Source organism: Aspergillus puulaauensis, chromosome 5, assembly GCF_016861865.1.
Source record: "Aspergillus puulaauensis MK2 DNA, chromosome 5, nearly complete sequence".
Taxonomy (NCBI): domain Eukaryota; kingdom Fungi; phylum Ascomycota; class Eurotiomycetes; order Eurotiales; family Aspergillaceae; genus Aspergillus; species Aspergillus puulaauensis.
Window position 1 is genome coordinate 3434459 of NC_054861.1, and position 20557 is coordinate 3455015.

General features: G+C 50.9%; 8 protein-coding genes across 8 annotated transcripts; all 8 read right to left on the bottom strand.

The window, feature by feature from the left end:
* Positions 1-698: 698 nt before the first annotated feature.
* BMS1 (GTPase BMS1) lies at positions 699-4473 on the bottom strand (the record flags this gene model as incomplete). Its single annotated transcript, XM_041706392.1, has 4 exons — positions 699-4031; positions 4096-4185; positions 4255-4325; positions 4416-4473. The coding sequence occupies 4 exons, from the start codon at positions 4471-4473 to the stop codon at positions 699-701; spliced, it is 3552 nt and encodes a 1183-aa protein (XP_041558782.1).
* Positions 4474-5008: 535 nt separating this feature from the next.
* On the bottom strand, positions 5009-7804 carry APUU_51300A (putative serine/threonine protein kinase; the record flags this gene model as incomplete). The annotated part of the gene is made up of 4 exons (XM_041706393.1): positions 5009-6904; positions 6956-7122; positions 7183-7297; positions 7358-7804. The coding sequence occupies 4 exons, from the start codon at positions 7802-7804 to the stop codon at positions 5009-5011; spliced, it is 2625 nt and encodes an 874-aa protein (XP_041558783.1).
* Positions 7805-8925: 1121 nt separating this feature from the next.
* Positions 8926-10818, bottom strand: ARO8_2 (aminotransferase-like domain-containing protein; the record flags this gene model as incomplete). The annotated part of the gene is made up of 6 exons (XM_041706394.1): positions 8926-9180; positions 9243-10067; positions 10119-10354; positions 10418-10492; positions 10560-10596; positions 10666-10818. 6 exons carry the CDS (start codon positions 10816-10818, stop codon positions 8926-8928), a joined length of 1581 nt encoding a protein of 526 aa, XP_041558784.1.
* An 865-nt stretch (positions 10819-11683) lies between these two features.
* On the bottom strand, positions 11684-13318 carry APUU_51302A (putative thiamine pyrophosphate enzyme; the record flags this gene model as incomplete). Its single annotated transcript, XM_041706395.1, has 1 exon — positions 11684-13318. One exon carries the CDS (start codon positions 13316-13318, stop codon positions 11684-11686), a length of 1635 nt encoding a protein of 544 aa, XP_041558785.1.
* Positions 13319-14087: 769 nt separating this feature from the next.
* Positions 14088-15570, bottom strand: APUU_51303A (alpha-ketoacid dehydrogenase kinase family protein; the record flags this gene model as incomplete). Its single annotated transcript, XM_041706397.1, has 2 exons — positions 14088-15294; positions 15356-15570. 2 exons carry the CDS (start codon positions 15568-15570, stop codon positions 14088-14090), a joined length of 1422 nt encoding a protein of 473 aa, XP_041558786.1.
* Positions 15571-16293: 723 nt separating this feature from the next.
* Positions 16294-16689, bottom strand: APUU_51304A (uncharacterized protein; the record flags this gene model as incomplete). Its single annotated transcript, XM_041706398.1, has 4 exons — positions 16294-16381; positions 16449-16517; positions 16585-16625; positions 16675-16689. 4 exons carry the CDS (start codon positions 16687-16689, stop codon positions 16294-16296), a joined length of 213 nt encoding a protein of 70 aa, XP_041558787.1.
* An 880-nt stretch (positions 16690-17569) lies between these two features.
* On the bottom strand, positions 17570-18652 carry APUU_51305A (urea carboxylase-associated family protein; the record flags this gene model as incomplete). Its single annotated transcript, XM_041706399.1, has 3 exons — positions 17570-17772; positions 17837-18076; positions 18154-18652. 3 exons carry the CDS (start codon positions 18650-18652, stop codon positions 17570-17572), a joined length of 942 nt encoding a protein of 313 aa, XP_041558788.1.
* A 696-nt stretch (positions 18653-19348) lies between these two features.
* APUU_51306A (uncharacterized protein) lies at positions 19349-20297 on the bottom strand (the record flags this gene model as incomplete). Its single annotated transcript, XM_041706400.1, has 3 exons — positions 19349-19537; positions 19611-19879; positions 19952-20297. 3 exons carry the CDS (start codon positions 20295-20297, stop codon positions 19349-19351), a joined length of 804 nt encoding a protein of 267 aa, XP_041558789.1.
* Positions 20298-20557: the final 260 nt, after the last annotated feature.

The following is a 20557-nucleotide window of genomic DNA, read 5'->3' on the forward strand; positions in this document are numbered from 1 at the left end:
GGGCGTTGACGCAAGAACATGCAAAGAAATTCGAGTTCCCAAACCAAGTGATTGAGTTAAAGTGCTGGCTTCTTAAGTAATATTCGTCAAGGCAATCGCCACAAGGAGCATGTCTCTAAAAGCTGCACACGCGGGTCCTTATAGCCGTACCCAGCAACAAGTTGACGTTGACCGTTTTATTGTCTCCACTTGAAGTTGTTGCGGGCTCATGGGTCGGGGTTGGGGAGCCAAAGTGCGAAGCAGGCAGAGGCGGAGACGCTCAGGACATGTTGGATCGGTAAATGTCGACACAAAATAGAATGATATTTGCCGGGAAGCTGTTTTCTTTTGGACCGGCCGCTACTGCTGTGAAGAGGTAGTTGGTTTGGTACTTGGTCGCCGTCACGGCGTCAACGGTCCGACACGTGCGATCGACGCGTCTGCGGCACCGTCACGTGTTTTGTCTTGCCTGAGGCGTCAGTGTATGCATTGATGCATCTGTGATAGAAATGGCGATATTACAGAATTGCAATATGTTAGGCGTGTTAAAGATATGGTTCCGTGGAAGAATCAATCTACCAATGTCTAAAATCTTGGATTGTTTTGCTGGGTAGATATTACTAGACGCCATCGGCAATGCGATTTATACATACAATGTAATCCCATACACTTTTTAACGGCGGATATATATGCAAGTGGCTTAAAAAGAAGCCAACTCATTACCTGCGCTTCTTACCTCCGCCACCTCCCTCATCATCATTCTTTCGCTTCTTGCCCTCTCTCCGCCAGTAATCGTCGCGCTCCCTCTTTTCCCTCTCTGCCTTCTTCTCTAGACCCTCTGCAACCTTGGCACGGTACACCTTTCTGCGTTCCTCCTGCTTCGCAGAACGCTTGGCCTGCTTCTCATTTCGCAAGGTGTTGAGCTTCTGCATCAGATCCCTGGCCTTCTTCTCCTCGCCGCCTAGAACAACCGCACGCTTCTGCAGATAAGTCTTGTTCTTCTGCGGGCGCATTCGCGTGATCTGGGACTTGAATGGAAGATCTGCAGCCAGCTGCCGCGGGACGCGGAGAGGATTGAAGTGGCGCTCGGGTCGCTCGACCTGGCGGTATTTGGAGTCCTTGTTCAAGGGCGTCGGAATACCCTTTTCGCGTCGGACCTCACCCGTCAGTCGCATGCCCTGCCATCCGTTGTCACCGGATTCTCCATTCTCTTCCAAGTCCAATAGGTTGGTCACCGGGTTGTAAAAGCGATGAGGCTTGATGGGATACCATGCGCGCAAGAAGATAATGTCACTCATGAGAATCTTGTCTTCGAAGGTTGCACGGAAACATCCGTCGGGTTTGCTCAAGGCTCGCTTGATTTGACCCCTGATTCCAGATACAGTTCGAATGGCTGCGCCTTCGAATTTTGCAATTTCAAGAGACGAGTTGAACATGTCCTTGATGAAGGCTGTGTTCTTGAAGATCTTGTAAGCCACGCCAGTTAGCTTGAGCTTCTTCACGATTTCTGTGTGCTCGTCCACGCTCATCACTACTCCGGTGGCAGCAATCCGGAAGCCGGGGTTCTTATTTGAAAAAGACTGCACACAGCAGAAACCAGTATTGGGGGCAACGAGTGGCCCGTAGAATGTAGCAAAGCAGTGCATGTGCTCTGGAGAGTACTTCAACATTCGGTTACGGGTCCGACTGTCCGATGTACTGTATATAGGGAGGGTTTGAAAGCGGCGCCAGCCAAGAGAGAAAATAAGCGGGTCGCCGCTCTTTAAAATCTTCTTGTGCCAGCGGTGTCTCTTGATACGAATCTGAACATATCCGAAGCGGTCCTCGGTCGGTGCCAGACCGCCAACAATGACGGGGTATCGGGGATCGAACTTGGTAGCGAATTCACAAGGCACCTTTTCAAGCACGATACGCGCATATGTTCCTGCCTTGAAGCCTTCTGCTCTGACTCTGGAGTTAGGGTCTAAGGATTCAAACTCGGCGCGGTTGATGTCGGTCTGCTTTTGCATTTTTGCCTTTTGCGCGTCGTACCATTCATCCTCTCCGAATTCCTCCTCGGCTTCAGCACCGTCTTGCCGCGAATTATCTTTCGAGTTCGCGAAACCTTCGCGATCTTCCTCTTCGAATCTAAGCCTCAAGTCTTCTTTCTTCTGAGCGTTTCGGGCGCGCTCCGCTTCCAGGTCTTCGGGGCCATTGTCTTCTTCGCCGTCCTCACCGTCGTCTTTTTCGTCGTCTTCAATTCCATTGAACACTTCCCCCGTTTCTAGGTCCTCAAAATCACCATCCCCCTCATCGTCCTCGTCAAAGGCATCTTCAAGATCCTCATCTTCATCATCCTCGCCGTCACCAGACAATTTAGCGGTCACGAAGCGTTTGCGCAGCGACTCGATCAATTCTTCGTCTCGCCATTTCCGCTCCAGTTCGTCGTAGTCATACTCCGGAACAGCACGGTATTCTGCCTGCTCTTCCTCTTCAACGTTTGTTTTCTTGAAGAAGGTATCCTCATCATCTTCATTTTCCAGTCCCTCGTCATCACCTTCCTCGCCGCGCCACCGTCGAATGACATCAGCCGGTGTTATCGATTCGTCATACATGATGCGCGAGAGATCCGTGATGCGGTAACGTGGGCGCTTGGAATGAAGTGATTTAGCGTTGGCAAGCATGTTATCCTTCCAACGGACGGTTCCATCGTCTTCCTCGTCGACATCCTCATCCTCATCTTCGTCTTCCTCGTCGCTATCAAGAACCTGGTCTTCCACAGAAGATATAGAGCCAAGATCCGAGTCACTATCTGCAAACGCAACATCAGATTCCTGACGGGGTGCATTTCCGTTTTGCCGTTCTCTGAAGCGTTCTCCAAAGTCTGCAGGCGCCGAAACGTCCAAATCGCCTTCGCCTTCGTCATCGCTGCCATCTTCCATATCATCCTGATCTGGCTCATTGTCTTCCTCATCCTCTGCGCTTTCGAAGCCCTCATCTTCTTCGGATGCGTCCTGTTTGTCATCGCCGGCAAACCGCACTTGACGCTTGTGTTTCCTTCCGGTACCGGGATCTTCGTCATCAACCTTCGTGATGCTCTCTCCGCCACGGAACAGGCGGACACCGCTATCTGCTTCGCCAAGGAGTTTCCGCTCGCCTTGCAAGCCAACCACAAGTTGCTCACCTAGGCCCCGGTCTGGATCTCTCTCTTCATCTTCCTCGTTGAAATTGGAGGTCTTCACATCGATGTAGACAGCATCTTTGTCGACCAAAACACCTCCAACGTCGGACATGGGTGCAAAAAGTAGCTTTTGCTTTTCACCTAATCTGCGCCTACTTGCCTTTCCAGTGGACTTCTGTATCTGCTGGTCCATATACGGAGTCGGGCAAGGGTCGGGTAGAGATTCAATCCCAGAAACCGTTAAGTCACCGACTCCAGGAACGTGAACGCGTGCGCCTTGAGCAGGGAAGTTTGTTCCTCTCAGATAACCGTACAGCGCGATAGTCCGGTCACATTTCGGGTCCTCTTCGATTTGTGTCGGAGGGGTGATGTCCAGAAAGCGGTCTGCAAGGGCGTAAGGGTGCGAGTTGCGCCATACGAGAGGCCGAGGGTTCTTCATGATGGAAAGGAAACGGGAGAGGTTATGCACTTCACGGTCGGGGTAGCGACCATTGATGACACCGGAAAGGTAGAATAGCTTCGCGCCGTTGTACAATTCGCTCCAGAACCGGTTCTTCAAGCGCTTCTTGGCGGCCCGTAGGGTGCTTTGCTTCTTGAAAAGATCCAGATGCGTAAGGATACCGAAAACATTTCCGGGCATACCACTTGTAGATAGGGCGTTCAAAAACTCCATCGTCTCCATCTCAAAACCGTAATTCCCGTCAATCATCAGGAGAACAATATCCGCGATCTTGGCAACATCGATCATGCTTGCAAGCGAGTCGGAAGGACATTCTAGGATAGTGAGACGGCGGCGCTTGGATGTCACCACGGTCAAGGGTCCATTGGGTGTGCTAAGTGTCTGCTTGGTGTATCGCCGAATTAAGGACTTGATAAGGGTCGTCTTGCCAACCTATACGGGAAAAAGATAAGTTAAACCCCGCGTACTCGAATTTCTCTGCGAAAAGGATACTCACACCGGACGGTCCAACCACAGCGACAACAAGCGGGGGAGCCTCTTCAGGCAGACGATCAACCAAAGGGACATGGAGTCTTTTTTCTTTAATCTATATCGGCGATAAAAATTAGCGACAAGGTCCGGAAAACACTCGGAATGCGAGAGAAATTGTGCATACATCATGAGATCTCGCGCCAGCTTTATTCCCTTTACCGGGATTCGAGAATGCGAAAGCCTTCGGGTTCGGTCCTATATTTACAGTATAAAAGTAAGCAACTGGTCATATAATCCATTACAGCATGGCGCCGTTGCGCCCAGCCTGTTCAACGTTATACTGACCATCATATTTCTTCTTTTCTTTCGTGACCCGATGGGCCCTGTGCGGTTGTTGCTCCATTGCGGAAAGAAAGAGAGAGAACGAGGTCAAAGACCTCTCAGGAAATCTATATCCTCCTGCACCGAAAGAAAAATCTCACGGAAATAGTTGACGATGAGCTGCTCTCTTTTTCTGTCAAGCTAGCTCGACATGAAATCGCATTTCTCTTTCTTTTCGGGGCGGATGTTCTTAGCGCCGAATAATTTTCTGCAGTGTGCCTCAGGCGGAAAGGCTTATCGATAAGGATTATTGTTACGCTAGTTTGTAAGGGACCCACCATATCCAGGTTCATATTCCAGGGCATTAGGATTATTGCCTCTGGTACGGAGTACGGATAATGAATTTGGTGATCGATGCTGGCTTCTTGAGCTGTAAAATGTATGATCACTGAACCGCGCCACAAAAAAGTAAATGGACCAATTTATCCTATAACTTACTTTGTCAACTCCAGAGTTAGAGGCAATGGTGTTTATTTATGGTATTATATGTAGCTAGCTCTGTATTCCTTTATCTGCATGGTCGCTAGGCACTATGATTTTATTTAGACAGATCTAATTCAATCCGACCTCTCAGGCGTCGTCGAGCTATCATCTTTCCATCCTGATCCCGGTCCCGAACTGACCTTTGCCCTCGACAACGCTTCGCCAGTTGCAGAGAGCGCATCCAGGAAATCACCTAGTAGTCGATCCAATTCAGCTGTTACAGCGCCTTCCCCGGCGCCATCCATTAGAACTTCAAGGCGTGGCGGGATGATTTCAGGGAACTTGATTGTTTGCTCGATTCCTTCAGCAGCGGACACGGGAGGCTTGTATCGTGCTGTATGTAGGGGCTCAGGCTGGTCAAGAATGGTGGGGAAGGGATGCTTTACGTCCATGTCTTTGTGCGGGATAGCGGTGGGAAAGGGTTCGTCGTATGGGGGAGGTGGCCCTGTGGTCTGGATACTGTTCTGCCAAACTGGCGTGGTGTCTTCTTCCTCGTCTGGCCCTGGGCCTTCTAATACCGAGGATCGTGAGTAAGAAGGGTAGTCGACTGATGTTAGTAGCTCGGGATACTCGTGATCAGCAAAGTGCTGCTGCCGTGACGGTACACCATCCGGAGGGGTGGAAGGGCGGTCGAATCGGAATGGGTCATAGTCAGTATCGGAGCTTGTAGATATGTTGGACTGGACAGAGGCAGATGTTGAAGGTCGCGAAATATCCGCAGGCTCGGGCATCGTAGTGCTGGCCTTGAGTGTATCCGTACGACTAGATTCTTCCACATAGCTAGACTCGCTGGCTGCTTCATCATCCGTTGACGAGGTCATAACGGGGAACGTCCACTCCATTGTAGCTCGCTTTTCGGCGGGGTCAATCACAGGTGCTTCTGTATTCTGGGCATTATCAACTTCGGATTCAGATTCAGCCTCCGCCCCCGAGTCAGTTTCAGGCTCGGGCTCAGACTCTTCTGTGGGAGTCTGCATGAACATTGGGAATTTCCAGTCCATGGTAGGTGGACGTGGGCCAGTTCGGGGCTGGAAATCCTCTTGCGAATCCTGGTTATTGCTCAATTCACTACTGGATGAGCGCGATCGGCCCTCATTGGAGCCGCGGTTTTGACGCCCGCTGGATCTGTTGGCACGGATGGTGTCGGCATCCGCGAGTTGGAATGGTTGGGCTGTCGTGGCACCAGCGGCATAATGGGATGAATCAAACGACCCAATGTCGATGTCGATGAATGTCGATGTGACAGATGACCGGTCTGTGTCGGTACGGAGCGGCAGATCAGACACAGGAGCTTTCTCCTCAATTGGTACGAAGTCGTTTTTCGTTTCATATGTGTAGCTCGGCTTTTCCTCGTCGAAAAGGCCTTCCATTGCTGCAGCACCTCGGCGAACTCGTTCGTCAAAATTAGCCTTATTCTGCTCCGTCATCTCAGTATCCGTCGGCTCGTCCGTTGGTTCTTGCTGGGATTTGTTCGCCGCGGCCTTAATTTCTTGTTCCATTTGTGCCAATGAAGCAGCCAGCTGATCAAGATCGATAACGGAGAATCTTCGCTCAAAGTCATCTGTTGTACTAAAGTTCCAGTCCTCATCTATGTCCGACTCGGTGTCTGGAACTTCTGCCGCTGCCGCACCCCCAGGATGGAATAACGAAATACGCTGACCGCCGCGCTGGGACCATTGATAGTAGATACGGACAAGCTCACTTAGGGATGATGTTGGGTACTCTTCCTCGGTGTTCGCAATGTATTGATGTTGCAGGATGTCCGCCATGGTCGGCCGAGTGAGTGGGTCGGAATTTAATGCGAATGTCACCAGATCCCTCAACCCTTCACTGTACTTATCACTGTCTGCCAGTTTCGGTGTCTTCCTATTCAACTGCCTGCCGATCTGCATTCTCTCTCGTAAGTTCGCATTCGGTGGGTTTCCTGTGGCGACTTCGAAAAGTGTACACCCATATGCCCAGACATCAATCTACTGCGGTTAGTCACACGACGCCTCCTAGGGTTTAATTAGTTTACAAACCTCGCTACTGTACTGATGCCCTTGGCCAGCACTGAACATTTCTGGTGGCATCCAGTGGGGGGTGCCAATCCAGGTTGATCGTTTATCCATATGGGACTGGAGAACACCGGCAACGCCGAAGTCACATATCTGTAGCCTGCCCTCTTCGTGGATAAGAACGTTGGCAGCTAGAATTCGAAGTTAGCAAAGTATCTCTTTCTAGGCGTCCGAAGGGAGAGGAAGTATACCTTTAATATCTCGATGAATGATGCCCGCATCATGTATAGCGCGCAATCCAGCAGCCAGCTCGCGGGCTACCGGAATGGCAAATTTCTCCTCTAGTCTATCACCAGTTGCTCGCATCTTGGACCATTAGTGACGAGGTCTCGTGGCTAGGTTCTAGGCGAAATGAGCCACACTTACTAGAGTTCTAACACTACCACCAGGGCAGTATTCGCAAACCAACCAGAGCTGCGAATGAATGGAAACGGCCTCGATAATTTCGTTGATATTCTTCGCTCCGGAGTCTTTGACTTGTTTCATAACCTTCGTTTCGTGAATAAAATCCTTGATAGATTCATCCTTAAAGTCGCGCATCGACTTGTAATCTAATGAGTCGATATCAAGAACCTTGATAGCGACAACATCTCGAGATGGGAGTTGGTGGCCTTTGTACACGCGACCATAGGCACCCTTCCCGATGAGTTCTTCAAATTCGTATGCCGGTGGTTCTGTTTTTGCTCTGCGACACATCTCACGAACCGCAGTGCCTTGCTCACGAGCTAGCTTGATGGCTTCTGCTTTATGCTTCGTGATGGCGGCCATAGCGGACGTGGGGTCCAGGAAACGGGACGCTCGAGGGGCCTCCATGATGCAGTTAAGTATAATCTACCTTTCCACAGCCAGAAAAACCGGAAAAAGCCCGTATGGTGTAAAAGAAGAAGACCAACACGTAATCCTTGGGGATATAGAGAAGGACGTTTGCGAATGAAGATTGTCAATATTAAATGATGACAGTGTTGAGCCAGGTATTGATGATCCAAAGTGACACCGACTAGGCAGTTCCACAGGGAGAAAAGAGCCCAAGCGAACACTGCGCACTCTCGTTTCTCACAGAAGTCAAGTCGGTATTCAGAAAGAAGCTCAGATAAAAGGACTCAACACGAGTCAGTTTCTGCTCCACGCAGAACGAAGCAAAGTGTTTCGAAATGGCTGCTAGACAGCCTAGCACTTGGTGTTGAGAGCCAATAAAGCCGGGCAGTGACTAGCTCCCAATCTTACAGACACACTGTGATTAAAGACCAGTATTCGCCCCACGACAAAATGCAAAGCCCGATAAGGCCAGGGCCGAGTCGAATGTTCGTGTCAAAGCCAGCCGCCTGCAGCGGCCTAGAACCGTGGAGCTTTGCGCTTCAAATCCGACCTTGAATCCGAACCGAGATTTCTGGTACCGCACAACTTCATCGGGCGTATGTCCAGCGCATGCCTGAATATGCCTCTCGTAGCGCGATATAGTGGTTGGTGGACTGGAACAATAAGAGTCGAGAACATTGGAAGGTTCCATTATGTGTTGAACTCTGGAGGGCAGTCTGGGCGCCGCCAAGAATCCACCACGCTAATTTAGCGCCACCAGGGGGCAAATCAGAGTTACGAATTTACGTAGTTAGTTTGTTTGTTATAACCGTCCATGGCCATCCGACCTCACTGGACATTAAACCGGCTACTTCAGATTCCTGGGGGTGTTGCGAGTCCGCCAAATGCGGTGGCTATTTTCTGATAGACGCCAATCTAGACTGAAGTTTTGGATTATGGAAACGATAGGGCCGGTGGAATATTTCAAAGAATCCGTCGGCAACATACTTAGTTCAAGGGAAGCCATATCTGAGTTCATTAAATACGGCTATAAGCGTTGCTATCTATAGCACTTTGCTGGGGATACGGGAACCGCGAAGGCCATGCATATTAGAATTGTATGTACAGTGTAGTATAATCTATAGCTTGAACTCAGTGCGCAGCGAATCCCCGAACCGCTTAATAGCCTCTGTGATGTTTTCTTCGCTGGCAGCAGCGAACGTAGCGCGGAAGAACATCCTCTCCTCGCTCCGTCCAGCGGCCTTGAACCAGCTCCCGCGCGAGACAAGGACGCCGTTACTGACAGCGGCCCCGAAAATTGTTTCTTCAATCGCGTCGCGGGTCTTGCCAGATGTGATTTCGGGGTGTTTCTTCCAGTCAACTTCGATCCAGTGCTGCGGCATCGGATTAGTTATTGCTGTGCCTGCATATTGCCAGGGGTGGGTGTAAAACTTACGAACATGCCCGCGGCAGGGGCAATCCAGTTAGAAATTTCTTGGGGTAGATGCTTCTCGCAAGCCTGGACGATGATATCCCTACGGCTTGTGTACTCCATACGAAGATTGATGAGCCAGTCAAGGTACCCGGTATGGCCCCAGTGTTCGTCCAAGAGCTTGAAGATAATCAACTGGGAGATACCACTTGGGTGCTGGGCCGAAACTTCCGTGTTTCGGATGAAGCGTTCTACAATCTGCTCAGACGCGACAATCCAGCCAGTACGTGAGCCGGGTGTTAGAACCTTCGAGAATGATTCCATGCGAAGAACACGTCCATCAACATCAAGGCTCAAGTATGACGGAATAAGCGACTTTATGAAGTCTTCGTGGTTGGCAGGAGGGGGCACCGGCTCGCTGTTTGCTCCTGTGTATGGCTGCATTTGCAGGAAGTAGTACGGCTCGTCCTCGATGATGTAAAGGTTGTGCTTTTGCGCGACCTTGTAGATCTCCTTGCGGCGCTCCAGAGATTGGGTGGCGCCTGTGGGGTTCTGACCCGTTGGGATAGTATAGAGCACACGAGGCTTCCGACCACCGCGAGCCGTTTCGTCCCAGTTACTCATAACGTCGTTGAGCGCATCGGGAAGGAGACCCTGCTCGTCCATCTTGACCGGTGCCACCTTGACTCCCTGAGGAAGGGCGGTTTCCTGGGCACTAGAAAACGTATATTCTTCCATCAAAAGGTAGTCGCCCTTCTCGCAAAGCAGTCGAAGAGCTGTATCCCAGGCATAGGTGCTGCCTGCAGTTAAGCAGCATTGCCAATCGGAATAGGGAGGGTTGTGAATAAGCTACTCATTGTTAGCTCTTTCCTAGTCTCCGCATACACCTGTTCAACGCACCTCGGTGTGTTCCGTCACGAATCTGAGTAATTGAGGAGACCCCGTGGCCTGTCCGTAGTTCAGGCAGACCTCTAGATCATACAAGCTCTTTCCCTCGCGGATATCATACTTTCCCGCAACCAAGGAATCTCCGGCAGCATCGTGAGAGAACTTCGGTGGAGTAGGGACCTTGATCGAGACCTCTTCAATCGGAAAGTATTCCGGGGAAGGGAGTCCGCCACCCAAAGAAATGAGGCCTTCAAGACAGAAACAATGTTAGTTATCTATGCATAACCCCAAAAAGTGTAACAATCCCTTACCTGGGTTCTTCAAGTATCTCGCCGCACCTTTCAATGTCGACTCCTTGCGTGCCTTTGCCTCCAGCGTCAACAGATCTATAGAACATTCCGTTAGCGACAACCGTACAATCAACAGGCCACTGCCCTAGCACAAAAAACATACCATCGAATCTCTTCGCCTTCGGTTTGGTGTAACAGGCCTACCAATGCGCACCCCCGGTTTAGCTTCAACTCAGTTGCGAAGTCCATCACATTCAGACGAAACTCACCGGACTCTTGAACACATCACTGCTGGTGGACGGCGCAACCCCAGCAGGCATCTTGGCACTCTGTGCTCTCACAGCGGCGATCCCATCAACGGTTAATTGCTTGGGAACGCCATTGCCGTTCGCATCCACATCCAAAGCTGCCGGCGGAGACATTTTGTCCTTCACAGAGTTTCTTTGTCGGTGCGAGGGGCAGACGAGGGAGGTAGCGGTGTAGCGGGGTAGTGGTGTTCAGGTTGCGGCGCGAGTGCTTTCCGATGGAGGTGTCGATACTATGAAGTAGATATGCGCGAGCGAGACCGCAGTCGTCAAAAGAGGTTTTGGTGAGTCAAGTGTTTTTTTTAACCTGGTTGTGAGGAGTGGAGCGGTTCCGGCGGCAGATGAAGGCTGGTCGACCGCCATCTTTTAAATCGGGCACCCTGCGGATCACCAGAGGAGGGTGAAAGAGGAAATTCCTCCTTGAATCGCGAGCTCAGTTTTCGTTATCTAATTGGAGTTGGTGGCGCGGGCTTTGGTTCGTCGCTTTGAATCAGAATGTAACTGGAATCACGGCAAGGGCGTGAGACGTGGAGCACAAGTGGGCGGTTGAGGAGCCTGTATTGAACATGTCTAGTTTGTATGGCGATACAGTCGAGTACAGTACTATAGGCTCTACCTGTGTAGTAGTACTTCCAGGTTCAAGGACAAATGGGCAATTCAGCTAAGATCTAGATGAGATCTGAAACAGGGATGTTATTTCCTCATATATACATATTCTCAACTTATGCCCCCACCTTGAGCAATATCAAGGGCGGTCTTGTAGTAGAGGACTCCGCAATAAATACAAAACGCGAAGATACATGAAATCCAATTACGCAACTCGTCGAATGCATAAACCCCGCCACGCATAGATAAGGCTACTCCCGGCATCGGCCTCTTATCGCCTGCCAAAGTACCTTGTTGTCAGCTTGACTGCGTGCGCGTGATTTGGTATGTAATAACGCAATATGTTCCTGGCATATGACAACACTGCTCTATATAACTATTGCGACGAATTCGCGACGTATTTGCCAGTTGTCCCGTCCAGCTGAGCCTCCAAAACAGCGCCCGTCCCATTCAACACACTCTGAATAGCCTCCGGGAGGAGCTTACCCAGCTCGGCAACTGTGGCTGCAGTACCTGCCCAAATATGGCCTCCTGACGCTGCCCTGGCGATTCCAGGGTAGTCAGGGGTAGGTGCGAACGAAATGTTGAGATCTTCATTTGTAGCGCGTGACCCGTCTCCATGGGGGTGCACCAGCAGCATGCTCTTCCGCGGCGCATTCCAGCCCTTATTATTCAGGACGATCGTCAGCACCGGGATATTATATCTTCGTGCAATCCAGTACACGGATCCTGGGACGGAGAAGAGATATGTTCCGTCCCCGACAATCTGACAGACGAATTTCCCTTTGTTGGATCCGCCATGCTCGACGTCTGTTGCGAGCTTGATTCCTAAGGCCGCGCCGCCTGACCAACCCAGACCACCGCCGCCACAGTTAATCCAGGAGTTCGGGATCGTGGCGGCGATCTGGTCGGAGACGATTGGAGTAAGGGTTACAGATTCGATCGCCCACAGAGTGTCGATTGGGCAACCCTTTCGGATCTGGCTGATGAGATAAGGGGCATTCAGAGGTGCGTCATCGCCGCCTGGTGGTGTTACTGCGAGCGCTGTTATAGCATGTCGTGCTTTCCGGAATTCCTCTTCTCGGCGTTTCCCTTTCGCTGTGTTTTCTTCTGAGTTGACCACCTGCTTTAATTGCTCGTTCGACGAGACATACTCATTGACCTGCTTGAACGCAGTTGCCGACTCGGCTCGGAATGTCGCAACGGAAGGGATATAGAAAACGGGCATTTGCTGCTTGAGGGGGTCAACATCAACATGGATGATCTTGGCGGATTCTGAAGGCCTGCACTGCGTGGGTATCCAGGGCACATCGCAATCAGCCACAAGGATGAGATCTGCTGTCTTGACGGCATCATGCAAGCCATAGCGCAGCCCCAATGACGCAGGATGGTCTCCCGGAAAACACATATCACTTCCACCAGTATCCAAAACACGAACGCCTTTGAACGTATTCGCCAAGGTCACCAACTCCTTCACTCCTCGAGCTTCACGCCCAGAATACCCCACAATAACCAACGGATCTTTTGCTGCAGCAAGCTCAGACGCAATAAGTTCGACTCCCTCCGAAGGGAGCGCCGAAGGCGCCACCCCAATCGCCGCATGCGGATTGACTCTATACGGCTGAATCTCCTCCTCCATGACCTCGCGTGCTCCAACAAGGTAAACAGGTCCCTTGGGATCACTCGTAGCAAACTGTAATGCCCGGTGAACCATTTGCTTAATGTTCTTCCCTGTCCGGATATCCGCCGAGTAGCGGCAATACTGCGAGACAATCTGCTTCTGGTCAGGCACGTCCTGGATCCAGTGGATGTACTCGGTGCGGGAACCGCGCATCTCGCCCTCCAGCGTGAACGGGGATAGACCCGCGAAGATTAAAACTGGCGCACGCCCGCAGGAGGCATTGTGCACGGCAGCCCCGAGACCCTGGGTGCCGACGTCGACATGTACGATCACACATTGCGGTTTTCCTGTCAATCTTGCATACCCGTCGGCCATCGATAGAGCGACCATCTACAGGGTTGGGTGCTGGGTTAGTATCGGCTACTACCGTAATGCACCTCACAAAAGGGCCAAACACTCAAAAGCTCCGACGTACCTCGTTGGGACAGGTGACGATCTTGGGGAACTCATCCGGCTTCTCTTTCTGGCCTTTAACCATGGCCTCGAGGATGGAGGGGTGATCAGAGCCGAGGTTGACGAAGCAATGGGTGACGCCGGCCTGCAAAACAGTCAATATTCGGCGAATTACTATGGAAAAGAGGGATTCGTCAGAAAAGACGGACCTCCCATAATGCCTCAAAGAAGGCGAACGAAGCTGTGTAGACCCTAGGCAGAGCATTAGTTTAGGCCGTTTAAACTCAATTAAAGGGGCCGTATACATTGCGATGGATATAGGGTACCTGGGCCAACTCGGAACTGAGAGGATTAAGTGGCCAGCAATAGGGTTAAGGAGAAGGAAGAGTGGGTATAAGAGTGCCGGCCATGACGAGCGAGACTGGAGTAATATAGCAATTGCAAAGGTAATCAATCGGCCATATCTCCGAGCGTACAGCCGAAGGTGAAGTAGGGCGTCGCACGAATTCCGCTGCGGGGTTGCGTATCTTGGAACCGTCTTCCCCACATTAACTGAGGGTGGCCGACACTGGCCGTTGAGGGTGATGGTGGTAGTTGCCATAGTTGGAGATGAAGTATACCTCCCCGATATCGGAGAAAGGGTAAGCTACGAACACTGGACATATGCTGCCATAGGATGGTATCATATTTATATGTAAGACCTAGGTTAGGCAATCTTTCCCACTCCGTTCAATGTCAAGTACACATCAGTCCCCCAGCCCCAGAGACTCTGGACGGCAATGCTGCCGCCAAAATATTCCGCATAGGCTCTACTCAGCGGAAGCCCATATCCGAGTCCAGCGATGCTGCTCAGCTGGCCGCTATTGTTGGATATCGTGTTCAGGGCGTCTATACTGTTGCCTCCCTCTCCCATATCCAAATCGGAGAATGTCGTAAAGCTGTACGACCAAACCTGTGGCAGAACTTCCGGCGATATACCGCCGCCTCTATCTCGGATTCGAAGTGTAATGCTCTGCGACGAGGGCGTTGAGAACTTTATTGACTCGTTTGCGTCTGCGGTGCCAACGACAGTGTCGACATGGAATCCAACATCGCTGTGGGACTGAGCGCCGCGGGCCTCTACCGGCCTCGTAACTGGTTCATGAGAATGCCGGCTAGGCACGTCCGGTGCAGCCGCAATTGTCACCTCAATTGGCTCCCGTTCGTTTCCGCTCTCAATAACCGCCCTGAAAGCGTTCTTCAAAAGTTCGGTGAGAATATACTCCACGTGTACAGGGACATGGGCAAAACTGGCGTCCGGTTGCCCGTTAATCTCTAATCGTGGGCGCACTCCGTACTTCAACTCGCAGATTTCTCCCACAAATTCCTCGCACGTCCTTACAATCCGTGCTGGTTGAAGGGCAGTATCAATAACCCCAATATAGTTAGACGGTATCGCGTTCTTCCGCGATTCTTTCGGTTCTTGCGACTCGCTCATACCCTCTCCGACAGGCAGCGACGCAAAATGGAGGGCTAGATGCTGCTCGGCGATTAACCGCGTGCCAATTCGAGCACGCAAATGCGTATCTAAAAACCGTGTTACCTCCGCAGGGTCTATATATCTTCGGCATTCGAGAAAACCACGGGCGAGGATAGGGATCGTGTTTGCGTGTGTGTGAACAAGGTCTGCAAGCACTTCCGCGAACTGGTTTTCCTCTTCCAGGTTCGTGACCTGGCGCTTTTGCCACGGGAGTAGAGTCGACAGTGAGTGCACGTAGTTGCCGTAAATCTTTGAGACATGGGGGTTTGCGACGACGATAAAAGGCAGATTCCGAAGAGCTTCAATACGGGAGGCTAGGCGTGCGGGGAGGAGAGAAAGGGTAAAGTTGGCGGAAGCAAGCAGTGTATCTTTCGACAGTGGCGGGCGACCGTGCCTAGGGAGTTGTCATTAGTATTTACAGTCTCGCAGAAAGAAATATAGACTGCAATTCTCACTTTAACAAATCAGCAAGTGTCAACGGGCGTCGCCGACTGGCAGCAAGCCGGGCAACCTCATCATTCGCCCGGGGTGTAGGTTGACTCTGGGTGTCGAATCGGAAATGGCGAGAGGATGTAAAGCGGCGCACTGATGTGGGATTACGGTAGCGAAGGATGCCGTTTCGGATGCCACCACTTACAGACCGAGTCTGAAAAGGAATCGTTGTGGCCATAGCCAATACAAGCCATTCTGCGTCGTGGGTTGAGGAGCAAAGGTTCGTGAATCACTCCTGGCTGTCCGCGGTGAAGCACGGACTCACGTGCCAAGCGCTCCATGGACTGATTATCGACCATGCAGCCCAGAGTGTTTGTGCAAACGCCTTGCCGGAATTTCCAAAAAAGGTATCTGCAATATTTCCGTGCTCTGTTTATGCTCAAAAATAATTTGTTGCCTTGGCTGTACTGGTAGACGGTGCTTCAATCCTTGAGCGACTGGAGCAATAAGCTCATGCTTATCGCGGCTAGTGTTGCTCATCGATAAGATACGTCAGGAAGAGAGACATTTACCACAGCCCCTCATAGTAAGCCGCCTATGATTTTCTTAACAGGGCAGTTTTACTTTTCGTCGTCTCGACATGGCTTTCTAGCGATTCTTTCTATCTGGTCGTCTCTCAGTTTGAAAATCACACAGTAGAAGAACGCTTCAACATTGGTTGAAGTAGTACAGCAAGGACTGTGACTGGTACAGCTCACAAGGCCTTGACGAAGCCATGTATTCTCTTGTCATGAGCATAAAAAAATCAAATTCGTAACTCGTACATCTCTTCATCAACTGCTTAAGAAAAGAAAAGACGAAAAAGGAGAAGTCCTCCACATTGCGGTGCAGGTATCGGTATCTCTTGCTCTATTGCTGGTCATTGCCAGGAAACCCAGGAAACGCACGAACAAAGTCCCCGTCACTGAGTCTTGACCTCCGCGTCCTCTTCGACATGAATGTGTGGGCTCGATTTGAAAGTATCGACGAGGTCGTCGGGGTATTCAACACTATGTATTGTTAACGTCAGTTGGGCGTTATTCCGGGGCGGCTGCAACACGAGGAAGACTGGCTTACGTGAAGCCCTTGATGAGGGTGTATTCGTGCTTGATGATTCCACCTTTATCCTGAGCAGCGGACTTGGCCCTGTTGTGGAAAACTCGGTGTTAGCCACGGCCTGCATATAGTAGATGGAGGGGGTAGGTAGATTCACTTCTCGAGCTCCTCAGGAGGGGAGTCCTTCTTCAGGGTAACCTGGAGTTGGTCAATATCACGTATATGGATACAAGGAGGAGTAGCGAACGTTGTACAGAGGCATCTTGGCTGATTGCAGAGCGAGTGGGAGAGTAGTGAAATGGCAGAGGGACAGTGATGTTTTGGTGAGAGATAGAGGTGGGTCGTAGATTAGACGGTCCTCCAGCCGAAGGGTGGGGAGGACCGATTTATATACGTTGCCGGGGAGGGGTGACTCAATAGGCAATCCGCCGTAATTAGATAAGGGGGTTTCACCATTTACCGCGACTGGTTACTGATAACTACCGGGGGGGGAGCATAACTAGCGGTTGCCTACATGGGTAGTAGTCCTACCCAGTACCTTCTACGGAGATGTACATTTTCCTGCTGAACACAATAGTTACTTACTTGCCTACTCTTGGCTAGTTTGAAGGCTGAGGCGTCTTTGAAATACTGCTATGTTTAGCTATGTTTGTAGAATCTATGATTTGTATAATCAATGCGCTCGCATCGTACACGCGCATCTCAGCATCACATACAACCGGCCCTGGCACATCTGTCGTGATCGGCGCGAGCCTCGTGTGGCAGATGACGTACATTGGGAGCAAATGCGGGGCATGCACGTGATCTGGCGGGCAAGCACGCCAGCAGCAAAAAATGACGACTTCGAGGTTGCACTGGATATTTTTAGGACTATCAATACTGAGTCCCCTCGATAATGGGCGCTTTTAGGCAATCTGCATGTGGGTGGAAGGTTCTAGCAGTCTATGATGGACGGCACGGAGAACCCCTCGCAATCCAAACTCTGATACAGTGAGGGGTAGCAGGAAGGTTGACAAGAGCATTGACTATGAGCGACAGACTCCAACTAAGAGTGGTGGAGTGTAACGCCTCCATGGCAAATTACAAGGGTACACAGTCCGAATCGAATGGCTCTGCAGAAGAAGGCACTGTCTCTTCACTCTTCAAAGCCCAACCAAGCCGGATCCATCGTCTTCGCGTGGAGGCATGTTCAACCCATGCAACCCAGTGTACCTAGGACTTTCAGGCTCTTTCCACCCCTCCAAAGCTTTGGTCTCAGTGATCCTATAAACTTCCACTCCCAGAGGGCGCGTGGTAGCACCCATAGCCTCCTCCTTCGCTTCCCAGCCCCAGTTCGAGAGGTCGCCTGTCAAAACAACAATTAGTGCATGTCAAAGGGCAAAGTAGAGCAACAAGACTGATCGACAGACCTCCAGGACAGGCAGACAAAGCGCAGAGCACGTCGACCTCGGCGAAGAATTCAAAATACTCGCCAGGTTTCGCCGGTGAGGTTTCCATAAAGTACTTTGCATTTTCATCCAGGCCCGTTACTTGGAAAACATTGAGGACGTCGTGCACATCCAGCTCGGTCAATCCGTGCGGTAACACAGCACGAGTAAGGTTAGAATGGCAATGGAAATCGAATTGCTCTCCTCCCATCAGTAGGTTGACTGTGGAAAGCCAAATCGTCAGCGCAGTCCGGAGTAACTATATAAAACTAAAAAAAAGGTGCCGCGAATTACTGTACCATATGGATCGCAGCGGGTACCCAGGAGGTCATGGACGCGCCCTCCCCATCGCGAAGTGCCAAACCCCTTGCCCTCCTTCTGCCTCCCATCAACGTCTAGTACCTCATGTAGCTGTCCGCCCGCGAGCGAGTCGCCGGTGATCGTCACAAGGGGTCGCAAATATGGCAAGTTGGACCAGAGACGATCACCCACGGAGACATGCGAGGCATGAATCTGCCGCGTGCGTGCAGCCCATAATCGCTCGCGAGGGTTTTTGGCATTCCAGATATTGAGATCCCCCACCTGGGGTCCAATTGGTGTCGTCAAGCGACAGATATGTCCGGCCGGCACTACCCAAGCCTGAGCCGAGCAGGGACGGATGGTAAATGAACTCTCCAGAGCCCGCGCGGAGGGGTTGGATGCGGTCTGGGAGATAGTCCTATGAATCTGGGTTGTTCCATGGACGGTTGAGTCCTTTGGAGCTGTGTATGCTGGTGGAGGCTGGCGTGGGGTGGTCATCTTGAGACTGCCTTGTGGTGCGATTCTCCCAGGGAAGCAAGATGGGATGCTTGTTTAGAGGACACGGACACGAAGCGCGGCGTTTTAGTCAAGACATTTGGAGATACCCCGAATCGGGCTTGATAACAGTCGCGCAATTCGCTTTGCAATTGTCTTCATCTCCAACTGTTTTGGCCCCGCATATGCAGCGAATAAGCTGCATGCTAGTTAAGTTACTACCAAGTATTACCTAAGTGTCTGAGGCAGCTTTGCTCATTCTATACAATACTCAGTTAAGCCCAACAGGCACTCTATCCCCATTCGACCTCGGCCGTTGGGCAAATTTACCGTGATAAATTAAAGAAATATGATAGATTGTAGTGGGGTTAGTGAAGTATAGACTAATCAAAGCAAGTGGAAAGCACGAACTTCAAGATGTATATATATCTGCGTAAAGAACCAGATATAGAAAAAAACAAATTCCAAACTCCGGTGAAATTAAATACTACAAATATAAAGATCAAGATGACAAAGACGCCAGAAAAGATGCTAAACACCCAAATTCAGTGTGAAAGGATCATGGCTGATGCAGGCGAGGTTGGCGAGAGGAAACACACAGATTACCCATCCAAACACCAACATAAGTTAGTTCTCTTGGAGGGAACAAGGAAGATGAGTAAATGCGAATTCGATTCAGACGAGTGCCGAGTTATTTGTTCACGGGCCCACGGGTATGTACCCATTTGCCCTAATTTGTCCTTCAGCAACATTCCTAAGCCTGGCAATGCTCAAGGTGAATATAGCGCGAGGATTCGAGTTCGCTGGAATGGCATCTCCAAACAATTCATTTCGAGAGATTAGGATATCGTCGGCCGCAGAGCCAGCCCCAGTCGCCGGAAAAATTGACTATCGCAGTTGCAAGTGTAAGCTCACTGAACAGGGAACAGGGAAAAAGGCGCAGGTCACAATCACGACTTACATATGTTTCGCGTGGTTTTCCGGGTCTAAAAGCCAGAAGCGCTGCCTCGAGCTTATTGTCGACGAGCCTCTTCCACACGACAAGGAGAACTAGTTTGGTGGTTTGGGGGGCGCCAGTTATCCACAGCTCCTTGTCTGCCATCAACATGGGCAGTGCTTCTGACCACCCCGTCTGTATCACGATTGTCGGGAATCCCATCCGCTTTGGCCGGATAGAAACGTCGGGCGCTTTGGCTGAATCTTGATAAGGTGCTGTAAAACCGGCAAGAGCTATTGGACCGAGTTAGTATATAACAGCGGCAAAGAGACCAACCTAGACAAATCAGGGCATCATTCACTAACTGGCACCGCATTTGACCTCGAGCTCACCCATTTCCTCGAGGGTCAAAGTCTCCGATAAAAAGCTGCTCCGAATTTCAAAGCGTATCCATCTGAACAAAGTGTTAAAGACGTTGCAAGACGCAACGAGGGCGAGCTCCTTGGTAACCGAGTTATAGTTGACCCTCAGGCAACGCGATTTGATTACGCTGTTTCTGAGTAGACTCATAACAGCGATTTTGCTCATTTCGGGCTCCATATTGGGATATACGTGCATCTGAATTTCACTGTTGTGGCTCTCTTCCAGCATTTGCTGAACTTCAGCCACGAACCCGGCCGCCACCGACAATAAAGCGGACTTGGTCGCCATTTGCGATATGGACAGAAAGGAGTGAGTAGACCTGAAGATGAAGGATGAATAGACGGAAGGGTCACGTCGAGCGCTGCGTAATATGCATAATATCAAGATTTGGGCGAGGACATAACTTCCGGAACAGCTGGTACATCAGGTACATCAGGTACCACCCTCGCTGATACGCGCAGACATGGTTCAGTATAACCAGGGCACCAATGAAACCGAAAAAGAGGAAAGGCTGGAGAGGAAATCTGAGCAGAAACGGTGGTACCGCT